The 11,629-nt window shown below is 46.4% G+C and overlaps 2 protein-coding genes across 3 annotated transcripts in view; one reads left to right on the top strand and one right to left on the bottom strand.

The window, feature by feature from the left end:
• Nucleotides 1-266: 266 nt before the first annotated feature.
• LOC119372322 (uncharacterized) lies at nt 267-1,179 on the bottom strand. Its single transcript, XM_037642796.2, has one exon. It carries the CDS (start codon nt 1,177-1,179, stop codon nt 271-273), a length of 909 nt encoding a protein of 302 aa, XP_037498724.1. The 3' UTR covers nt 267-270.
• A 452-nt stretch (nt 1,180-1,631) lies between these two features.
• The window catches only part of LOC119406957 (uncharacterized), a 28,185-nt gene continuing 18,187 nt past the window's right edge, over nt 1,632-11,629 (top strand). Inside the window, exon 1 of one of the 2 annotated variants that reach the window (XM_037673769.2) lies at nt 1,632-2,456. In XM_037673769.2, the coding sequence (XP_037529697.1) occupies nt 2,399-2,456 (58 nt within the window). In that variant the 5' untranslated portion in view covers nt 1,632-2,398. The remainder of the gene's footprint in view (nt 2,457-11,629) is intronic. The other variant, XM_037673770.2, reaches the window with a different exon arrangement.

Here is an 11,629-nt window from a genome sequence, read left to right as displayed (position 1 = left end):
AAAAACTCCCCCACCTCGTGTTCCTAGGCGGTCATGACAATGAACTTCGAAGTTTGGCAAGTCTGATAATACCTCGTTGTCACTGATGGCGCCCGTGAGCCACGTTTCTGTTATGATTAGTAAATTGCTGCTAGATGAAGAAACAAGACTTGATATCTCTTCACGCTTTGGAAGAAAACTACGGGCGTTAGTGAAAATAACAGATAAGGAAAGCTTATTCGTTGTGGCAATAGGGCGAGGGTTTCGTGGGCCTCTGTTGCGCTTTGATTGCTAATGACTCTGTTTAACGGTATTGGATGATTCATCATATTCATAGCGTTTCGATCCTATGACAAGTGTCTTGAAACGTAGTTTGAAGGGCGTTCCTTTACTTTTGCCGAAAGCAGTAAGATGCTTGCGGGCATTTCGAACGGCTGGTGAAAAATCTTCGCCAATTGCGCAATTAGTCCCCTTTAACTTACGACCGCCAGCCAGGACTAATTCTTTAGTTTTGTAGAGCGCAAATTTCACTATGATGGGGCGGTTACGGCCAAGTGAGTGCCGTCCCAGCCGGTGGGCACGCTCAATTTCCTTGTCATCAAGGCTTATGTGCATGTGCTCACGAATGTTATCAATGAATAATTTTTCGGACTGCGTAAAAGTTTCAGAAGGGTTGGAATCTGGAATGCCATACAATATTAAGTTATTTCTACGAGACCGGTTGTCAGCGTCGTCTATGCGGCTCTCGAGGTTAGACACCAGGCGACCAGTTTCGCCAGTAGCAGCATGCACTGCCTCTAATTCGTTTCGTAAGGGCATGAGTGCCTGGTAGTGTTGCTCAAGTTCCGTCATTCGCTTACTTAGGTCCGTAAGTGTTTTATCGGTGCTCATAACTTGATTCTTTAGGCTTTGCACCTCAGTGATTAGCTTGCTTTGCCCGGCTGTCAGCTTCTGTAGCTCAGCGAGAACATCGTTCATACTAGGCCCTGGATTGGTTTCCACATCCCCTGACAGCAACAGCAAAGACTGTATGACATGCACACATTCACCAAACAGAGCAAGGCAGCACTGGGGGCTCGGGAGCTGCACCAAACAATAATCGCTAGATTTCTTATTAAAAAGGCTGTATTTAGCACTAACCTGCACGGCGAAAACCAGCGTGTTAGAAGTGGCGAGCAAAAAGATAGCTACACGAGGCATTCGAAAGGAAGCCTTCGAAAGCATCGAAATTGCTGATCTCGAGAGCAAGAAGAAGGTCGCGAAGGCGGAGAGGCACAGAGCAATTAAAGAAGGGAGTGTTCAAGGAAGCTTGCGAAACGCATTGTAACCATTAGTGAAGAGCAGGTCGGGTAGACAAACAGTCAGGCGTATAGCTCATGCTGGTTGATATCTCGTGTCCCCAAAAACGACGTTCCAAACAGGACACTGCTGCGAGAAGAAGCTTCCACTGTCGGGTACCCGGCCCAGTCTCCAACGGCGAGGGCGTAGCTAGCACCCCACCCACAGTCACCTGCGGGGCGCGTTGCGTGGACCAGCGCCCATGCGTATCCGAGGGGGTAAGGATGGCGCATGCACGGAGAGGAGGAGGCCGAGACCGTTACCGGCTCCGACTCAACAACCCCCTCGCCTCGACGGTGGTTGTGGTGAAGTAAGTGTTCGCGGCAGCCCGAAGAACGCGCTTGGCGCTCGAAACAATTGGACGTCAGTGGAGCCGGTGGCACTAGGCAGGCCGAAAGACCGTGCAGGAGCATCGTCACACCGTGAGCTGTATCGGAGTTGGAATCGGCGCAGCGGCAATTCAAACTCATCCTTCGCGTGTAGTGTGTTTTTCTTAGCGTAGTTTCAGAGCCAGGCTTTACAGCCTGTTGCAATCAGCGGGTCTTTGGAAATCGGCATTGGTACGAACTTTCTCGGATAGATTCTTGGAAGTCGTCTCTGCGAGGGTGTGCCGTAGTCTTCCGGAGATCAGCCGCGCAGCTCCAAAGGACAGTCGTCACGTCTTACAAGAGTGTCGATTATGTTATCGCAAGCACGGTGGCGAAGCTGAAACACCACTCACAAATTTTGTGCTTGTTTGAAGACTGAGGGATAGATCCACGTAGTCCGTTGACGGTGCCTTAAACTCTGTGCTCTTCGGGAACTGGCCTGTGGAGTCACTAGCCTCGAGTTATATTAAGCGCTGGACAGCAAGCCGCTCTCCAACGATTCTCGTGCGCCGATCTCAAGAAGTCTCCAAATTCCAAGAGGCTTTTACAAAAGGCTGCAGCAGCAGGTGACTCTCTTCGCTTCTCCACGAAGTGGCAACACGTGGTGCACAGGTGCTCGAAATCGTAGTCGAGAACACCTGGGAAGCTATTCGCACCTTCCAGTGCTGCATCGTCCATCGAAGAAGCCGTCATCACCTTCATTATCCCAAAGCATGGCTCGATCAACTGTGTGGACGACTGTGGCTGCAGCGTGCATCATTGTCAGCAGCTGTGAGTACTTCCGTTAAGGCATTTTCAACAAGAAGTGTGCTAAGTATGACAAATATTGGTGAAAATTAGGGTCCGTATTGTTCGAATTTATTAGACTGCAGTCATATTAGTACAATGTGCATGATTGTAAAACATGTCATTTAATTGGTAGGAAACAGTGACAAATTTTGCAAATCCTAAGATACTTTATAAGATGATCGCTCCAACATCGCCTACTAGAAGCCCACAATTTCGAAAACGTAAAAAAAGAGCAATGGGAGGATGTTTGAGCTTCGCCTTGACGAGTACATGTCGATAGCGTAATCGGGGCCATCGCCTCACCTTCTCAATCGCTAGCCTGACTTCAGTCCTCGGTGGACATCTTAACCGCACTGCAAAGAAAGGAACGGCTGTGCGGCGCAACATTGGCCGTTTCGAACTATCCTAGAACGTCTACTGCAAGTACAGTTGCTTAGTGCCCACAACGCCATAATTATTCCTTTAGCGAACTGGCGAAGTACTCACTACGCGTCCGTAAGTCAACGCGAGCAGCTGCACACTTTGTTGGCGCTGTTGCTGATGATGATTAATTGTGCCTGAGCGCTTTGTAATAGGTTGGCCTTTAAACCAACCACTCACTTTACAATTCAGATGGTGTGCCGCCTGGTGTCATTGTACGCTTCTGCCAAGCAATATCACATGCGTTAAAGGGACACTAAAGAGAAACAATGAATTGGTTTAGACTGATGAAGTGTGCTCGGAGAACTCTTGTGTAGTTTATTTCACCACCATAGGTTTATTATTAGAGGAGAAAACCAAGTTCAAAGTTTCATTTTTAAATTTCGCGCCGAACTTTGTAATTCGTGACGTAAAAGACTTCAAAGAGCATTTAACGTATTTTGGCGCCACTGGCTCGACGAAATTTCTACAAACTCGTTATGTCAAGTCTCTGGTCCCATCAGAGTCCCACCAGAGGACAATGTACTTCGATTTAACCGATTAGGAACTACGTAGGCCCAAGCAGGCGCCGTCAAAAGTATGTGACGTCACGGCAAATGGTGCGGGAATTCCAAGGTGGCGTCGCCACCTGCATTTTCTTTTCGCACGTTTTCTCGCTTATTAAGCGTCTTCGCGCAGAAAGCGTGGTGTTTTTGGTATCGTGGAAGACTACTTTACTAATGCGAGAAAAATCGATTTGCTCTTTAGTGTCCCTTTAAGAAGACTCCTCCCACTACATGAGATTTTCTTATAAGGTCTTTTTCCGAAACATTTTCAAGCACTGGCGTGGATCTGTGGTAGAACACCTGCTTCCAACCCAGAAGGCCTAGCTTCGATTCTCACTCGAACCGAAAATTGCAATTATTTATTCATTTGCACCTGTCTCGACTTTTCGCTCACGGCCAACGCCGATCTTGCACTCACAGCCAACGACACCGACGCCTGAATTTCTGCGAAACGAACTCTTTAACGCTATCGCGTTAAAAAATCCAAGGTTGTGGGTTCGGATCCCAGCGACGAAAAGCGTGCTTTTTCGTCCACTTTAATTCATTTCAATGTACTTCATAAAACTGCACTGCAATTGGGGACGACTATCAATGCCCCCAATGCTTTCCCTGGCCTAACTGTCTGTTGGATTCATTAGGCTGTGTTTAACAAGGAAACGATACCCTCGAAAAAATTCCCCTTCTTTCGTTCATTATAGAATGGCAAGCGACTCTGCGAATTCGAGAGTGGTATTCGTATAAGATAATACAATAATAATAATAATAGTTGTTGGTGTTTCACGTCACAAGGCCACGACATGATTATGAGAGACGCCGTAGTGAAGGGCTCCGAAAATTTCAACCACCCGGGGTTCTTTAACGTGCACCTTCGTCCCTTTTCCCCGTGTAGGGTAGCAAACCGGACGCGCGTCTGGTTGACTAGTTGACCTCCCTGCCAGTCCTTCCAATTCCTTCCTCCACCTCAACCTCCTAAATCTAAGCACACGGGCCTTCAACATTTTACCTCCATGAAAATGGGGCCACCGCGGCTGGGATTCGATCTCGTCACCTTTGGGTCATTATTATTTTAAGAATACGTACCACAGTCAAATTTGCAGAGGTGGGAAAAACACAACGTTGTAATACGGTAACACCCTGCTGCATAAGCTGCATCTTTGAAATGCTGAAACGTTGTGGAAGCTATACACCGCTTTCAAAAGTCATCCTATTCGATAAAATATGGTAGTTAGAAAGAGTAGGTTAGTATGACCGTGGGGAATAAATGGCGTTCCGCTGGTGAGCACGATATGTCCGGTTTGGTTTCTAGACGCGGTGGCCGCATTTTTCGTTTTAAAGCGGCATACTGGAAAAACGCAAAGTTACCGTGCTTCCGGTGGAAGTTAAACCGCTCCCGGTGGTCTGAACTTATCTAGAACACTTCGAAACGGCGTCCCTTATTGCGCCAGTGCGGATTCTGGACGAAAAATGCCAAAAGCAAGACTCCAACCAATAAAAAATATGGTCATTTCAAAGGAGCTACTGACGTGCGCAGCTTCGAACGGCATATGCTTTCTGGTCTTGACGACACGAGGTGGTGCCTGAATTTTGAACGGAGCATCACGTGATTTATTGGAGACGAGCGATGTTTGAGCGTTTTTTCTGTCTCTACGATTTTCTTGTTTAGGAAAACGGCGCAACACAGAACGCGAAAAGACTTTTTAACCATACGAACACAGGGGCCGACTCAGCAAAAGCAAAAAAATAAATAAATAAAAAACAACAAAAAACACACAGCGAAACCAAAAAGAAAAGAGTTATCCATTAAGATACAAGGTTTCTTTATTCTGCAGCGGGACCGACAGAAAACTGATACATGAACCTTTGTTATTTTGAGTATGCCATGCCTCGCCATGCCTCGCCATGCCTTCAGTTGTGAGTCGGCGCCTGTGTCCGTGCTTAAAAAGTCTTATCGCCTTCATTGTTGCACCGTTTTCTTAAACAATGCATTCGTACCAGCTTGTCCAACTGTCAGTCTTGCCCTCCGATTTTCCCCCTAAACTATTTTTACCGCTAAAGACCAACCATGATGTCTGTCATAGATCATGAATCAGTCACCCAAATAGCCTGCTTTTCGCTCTTAAACACGACACTTCCCAGTACAAATGGGCCCTTTCCTACAATACAGTAAATGCTTGTCGTTTTGTTGATATATAGCCAATCTAGCAAAAATCTCTAATTGGATTGCCGGTATGCCCAAATTAAATAAACGAAATAACCTTGCTAACGAAATAACCCCGCATAACTTTACGCCCTCACCGACTGCTTCTGCCCGACATTCCGTCAACACGCGGCTTTGAGCTGGTTGAAACTTGTTGGAGCTAGTTGGTTTATATACCTTCATTCGATGGAGGCGAAAAGCTAGAGACCCGTGTGCTTAGATTTAGGTGCACGTTAAACAACGCCAGGTGGTCGAAATTTCCGGGGCCCTCCACTACGGCGTGATCGCAATCATATATCGTGGTTTTGGCACGTAAAAACGCAGAAATTATCATTATTACTACTGCTTCGCAGCGAAGAACTGCGTTAAAGTGGACAGGAAACGACAGTTTCGCGTGACGATGCCAAGTCACCGCGTGCACACCGCGACGGCGTTCGGATTCTTGTCAACAATGAGGCAATCTTCATACAAACTCGCCCTGCCGACTGTGTGATGTTGGCATAACCGCCGCCGGCGTTGCAGAGGATGCCAAGCCACGCAAATATTTCCTTTGTTTGCATAAAGCCACTAGGGCAGCGAAAAAAAAGAAAAAGAAAGGAAGGAAAGGAAAGAAGCAGAAAAAGAAAAGGTAAAAATACAGGAAGACAGAAATCAAATATTGTCAGGGGCGGGAGTAGCATCCGGGGAAAGTGCTGTTTTAAACGTCCATTTGAGATACCTGCGTAATTGTCAAACTCATATAGCGGCAGTATTTCCGAAGGACGCGGAAAAAAAAACGATTTGGGATGTGTGATAGCTGAACGGCTTTGATGTAGCGCGAAATGGCACACGGACACGAGAAGGCACATAAGAACACCACACAGCGCTACTAGCAACAACATGTTTCTTTTGACAAATCTGACCACTGTTATAGCGCAATCGCCAGGCAGATAGTTGAACACGTGGGAACACTGAGAACATTCGCAAAAAAGGCCCCTCTATCTAAGCGAAATCACGACGAGGAAACTACCCTAGTCAACGCATGCGCAAGAACCCCAACTCCTTAAGAGACAATGCAATCGATGCCTTACTAACCCTGGCGCGATAGCTGATAGGTATCACCCGAGGCTGATAGCTGATAGCTATAGTGATAGCTAAGCCTCGCGTGATAGCAACCCTCGTGTGACAGCTGACCTGTTCGCATGTATATACCATTGTCGTTGCAAGGAAGTGGATCGTGGATAGATAGATAGATAGATAGATAGATAGATAGATAGATAGATAGATAGATAGATAGATAGATAGATAGATAGATAGATAGATAGATAGATAGATAGATAGATAGATAGATAGATAGATAGATAGATAGATAGATAGATAGATAGATAGATAGATAGATAGATAGATAGATAGAAGTACGTCAGGTACGCAGACGCCAAGCGTCGCTTGCCCCAAGTTTTTTTTGTTGTTTTTTTCAGCAAACGGTTACATCACACGGAATAGTAACTATTCCTCTAACTGGCGCACAGTCTCTATCTACCGATGCGTAGTGTTACGGAAGCAACATGAATAACAAATGCAGCGCTCTGCGCTAACGACACGCTTGATCGTCGGGAAACATATATCGGTGCACAGCGGTGCGAAAAAAAACGCCAGGCCTGCGCTGAAACCGCAGCACAGTCACAGCGAAAGCTGGAAGAGCAGCGTTTCTAGAGCCCGTTAAGCTCTCTTGGGGCTACAAAACAAGTACACTAGAAAGGTACCCACTACGCCATAAATCACAATTTTTGTGAAGTTGGGAAGCACCTACTAAGCCATTATTCGTCATTCTGCGGAGAAGCGAGGCACCAGCTACACGTCAGTAAGGCATCATGTGCACTTTGTTGACGCGACGACTGATGACGATGAAGAATTATGGCTCAGCCCTTTGTAAGGGGTTTGAATCTTTAAACGGCCCACCAGTTATGTAATTTGCATTGGGTGACGCCCCGTCACTATTTCCCTCTCCCGTCATGCTGTATGACATACGTTGACGTGGGAGAGAGACGGGGGGGGGGGGGGGGGGGGGCGAAGAACTTTACTGAGACCCCGAGGAAATGGATCATGCGCTTATGGGCTTCCTTGGCAACCAATACAAGTGCACTTGCGAGGAACCCACTACGCTATAAATCAGTGTAATTTTACTGAGACCCCGAGGAAGTGGATCATGCGCTTATGGGCTTCCTTGGCAACCAATACAAGTGCACTTGTGAGGAACCCACTACGCTATAAATAATTGTAATTTTTGAGAAGTAGGGCAGCAGGCACTGTGCCATTTTTCGTCATTCTACGGAGAGCGTTGGTACCTGCTATACGCATGTAAGGCATTATGCGCACTTTGTTGATGCTGTGCCTGATGACGATGAAGAATTATGGCAGAGTCCTTTGTAATGGGTTGGAAGCATTCAACAACCTACTCGTTGCGCAATTCGCATTGTGTGACGCCTGGTTACAGAATTCGCGTTGTGCGACGCTTGGTGCTTATTTTACTCTTCTACCACGCTATATTGCATATGCTAATGTGGTTCCTTTCCGACATGAAGCCTGTATAGGACCTTTTTGCAAAGCAGTTTCAAGCACCGGCATGGCTCAGAGGTTGAATACTGGGCTCCCACGCAGAGGGCCCAGGTTCGAACCTCGTTCCATCCTGGAGTTTTTTTCTTATTTCGTTTTTTTTCTTATTTCGAGCGATACTGGTTACGGACACCGGCGGCGGCGGCGGCGGCGGCGGCGGCGGCGGCAGCGGCGGCGGCGGACAACTACGGCGCCAAAAAACGGCCGGTGAAATGATCTCATAACAGCTTTCGCTGTAAAAAAGGTCCGGTTGTTGCGGGTGGAGGAAGCGTGCATAAAAGACGAGAGAAACGAGCGGAAACCCGCGGGCGAAAACGTTGCGGTCTCCGCGATGTTATAGAAGCGGCTGCCGGTGACGTATATTCGAGGATGTGACCAACAAAGTAATGACGACGGCTCCACAAATAATTCCTTTCCGGCGTTTGTTTGCAAGGACCCACCTCCGGCCGGCACGCTATACATATATAATACAGGGCTGATCCAAGGCCAAGGTGGTTCTCTTATGCATATGTCCTGGACTCACTAACGAAGAAGAAAAATTCAGAAAATAAAAAAAGAGAGAGAAGTCATTGCTGGGGTCCCACGTGGTTCTAGGTATTTCGGACTGGCATCTGTCTTCAATATTTATGCTTCAGGGGAAAACCGTAGTCACTATGCCGATGGGAAGGGGGGGGGGTACCCATTTTGTTGTGCTTACAGATATAGGTAAAAAAAGAAATGAAGACAAAAAAAATTAAAAAAAGGGAGAAGGCATTACGGAAGTCCTTATGTTGTTCTTGGTATTTTAGGCTCGCATTTATCTTAACAATTCATGCTTCAGAGGAAAACCGTAAACACGCGTACCCATGTTGTTAGGCTTACGGACAAGGATGAAAAAGTAAGAATACGAAATTAGGCAAAATGTCGTCACCAAGTTTCGGTGAGTGTGGTCGGGCCGACTCAGCCCATGCATTAGGGGTGAGGAATTTACCGCGGGAATTCGAGCACACCGAGTGACGTCACTGTCGAAGAGTCCTGGCGTCACCCCTAATTGAGACGCCCAAGTCACGTACTCACGTGACGCGTGGCCGCTGCTGAACAACAGCAGGCCTGATTGATGGCGACGATACGCGGTAATCGCTGTATTGTTCGAGTCACTCACACAAAGGAAAAGCGGGGGATTGCGCTAGTTAATAACCTCGTGAGTAGTTCCAGCGAAGTGACGTCATTGTTTGTTCATCGGAGGATGAGTTATGGCTGCCCACGGACGACGACAGAAGTTAGTAATCTAATTAGGGCTTGTTACGTTTCGTAACGTCAATCGGAAGCTGCACCAATTTTCTATCGCAAGCCGGGGCAAATGCGAAAAGGAATGGAACGGACGAGCCTTACTTAATACTGTAATGAAAATAAAATACTAACAGTGACAGAGTCGAGAGATCGATTTTAAAGGTACCCGCAGCCAGTTTATACGATCATCATCATCATCATCATCATCATCATCGTCATCATCGTCATCCTCCTCCTCCTCCTCCTCCTCCTCAGCGTGTTTTAGTCCACTGCAGGATGGATTAAAGAAAGAAAGAAAGAAAGATTGATTGATTGATTGATTGAATTAATTAATTAATTAATTAATTAATTAATTAAATAATTAATTAATTAATTAATTAATTAATTAATTACTTAATTAATTAATTGGTGGACAACTTTATTTTCCCTGTTAAAGGGAAGGGGGCAATGGGACAGAGGGTGGGGGGGAGGACCTACTTGAAGTAGGCCTCCTCTACCCTCTCAGCCCACTCCAGGATGGCCTCCTGAATGTCGGGCCTCGAGCTGCGCAAGGCAGCCTCCCACTGCTCCTCACTAGAAATTACGCGTGCCAGGAAAGGAGGAAGAGGGTGCTAGGGCAGCGCCACATGAAATAGTTCAAGTCTGCTGCGGAAGAGGCGCAGAACTTACAAGAGGGAGAAGGGTATCTGGAGGGAGAGGTCCTCTCCCAATGGTCTCCTGTTTACCCTATCCTGTGCGATCCGATTCCATTTTATCCCTGCGAACTTCTTGAGTTCATCGCTCCATCTAACTCTCTGCCTTCTTCGACATCACTTCCAATCCCTTGGTAACCATTCTTTTGCTTTTACTGTCCACCGGCTGTCTGTCCTATGCATTACGTGGCCAGCCCAGGTCAATTTCTTTCGCTTGACTTCAACTAGGATATCTGCTGCCCTTGTTTGCTCTCTGCCGTCCTCCGATCTCTTAATGTTATTCCTATCATTTTTCGTTCCATTGCACGCTGCGTGGTCCTCAACTTTTTCTGAAGTTGCCTTGTTACGGTACCTGTTTCCTTCACTGCAACTGGAAGGTTATCGGTCAGAGCGTCTAATCGCGGAATGGTAACGTGGAAAACGCCCCGAAAAATTTGTAAAATAATTTTCGATCTGCGGCGACTGTGAAGTACTACGCACGACACATGCTGCAAACAGTGGGAGGTGAACGCGACAGCGGTTCGTGCTTGCGCGCTGCAGTTTGTTGCGCATGCGTGCGCACTACACGCGAACGCGCCGCGGCTCGGCATGCTCCACTATTCGCCGCAAAGGCGCAGCGCCGATTCTCAGCGTCAACTCCTTTTACCTCATAAGCAGCACGGAATAGAGCGGGGATGGTTGTCTGTAGATAAACGCACTCTAAATCTGAGCACTAGTTATGGCGCGAATAAAAGCATCAGACTACGTACAGCAAACCGAACGACTCCATAGTGCAGCATCAAAGCTCATCCGCTAGGCTGCGTGACATACCAGTATTTTGTGACTTTTCAACTGAATTTATAGATATAGTCCTACTACTCAAATTGCGAAAACGATGCTTGAATCTGTGACTGTAACTCATGGTCTCATTTCCACCAGCGTTACATGTTCTCACCAATTGTCAGCCACATTAAGAAAAAGTTTCAGTTTGGGAGATCCTGTTGACTACAATGAAGCACAGAGATCGTTCTGTTCGAGGTCCACTCTACCAATCTAAATGAAGTGTTTTTTTTTACTTTATACATTAAAAGGTATCAATAGTTGTGAAACAATTTCTTGCGTAATAAATTTATTTTTTTATTATTATTGAAAGGATGTATCGGAGAGGTTCGGGCCTTCATGGCGGCACCGGCTATACTCCTTCTCACTTAGCAAACGAAACATAAAATACAAAAAAAGACAAATATTGGCACAACATATGTCATACAGTGGAACACTAGTTGTGCAAGCATAGTGCGATCCAACAGCTCATTAGTCACTAAAATTCGAGCACCAGTTCAAGATACTAAATACGCAACTCTAAATATAGTATAATAAATAATTCGTGTATACCGGGACAACTAACATTAACCCACATCAATCATCATTCAACTTAGCCATCTTTTGTTAATGTTAACGCGC

Source organism: Rhipicephalus sanguineus, chromosome 10 (genome assembly GCF_013339695.2).
Source record: "Rhipicephalus sanguineus isolate Rsan-2018 chromosome 10, BIME_Rsan_1.4, whole genome shotgun sequence".
NCBI classification, from domain to species: Eukaryota; Metazoa; Arthropoda; class Arachnida; order Ixodida; family Ixodidae; genus Rhipicephalus; species Rhipicephalus sanguineus.
Note: the sequence above shows the minus strand (reverse complement) of the source record. Positions and strands in the feature narration are given on the sequence as shown.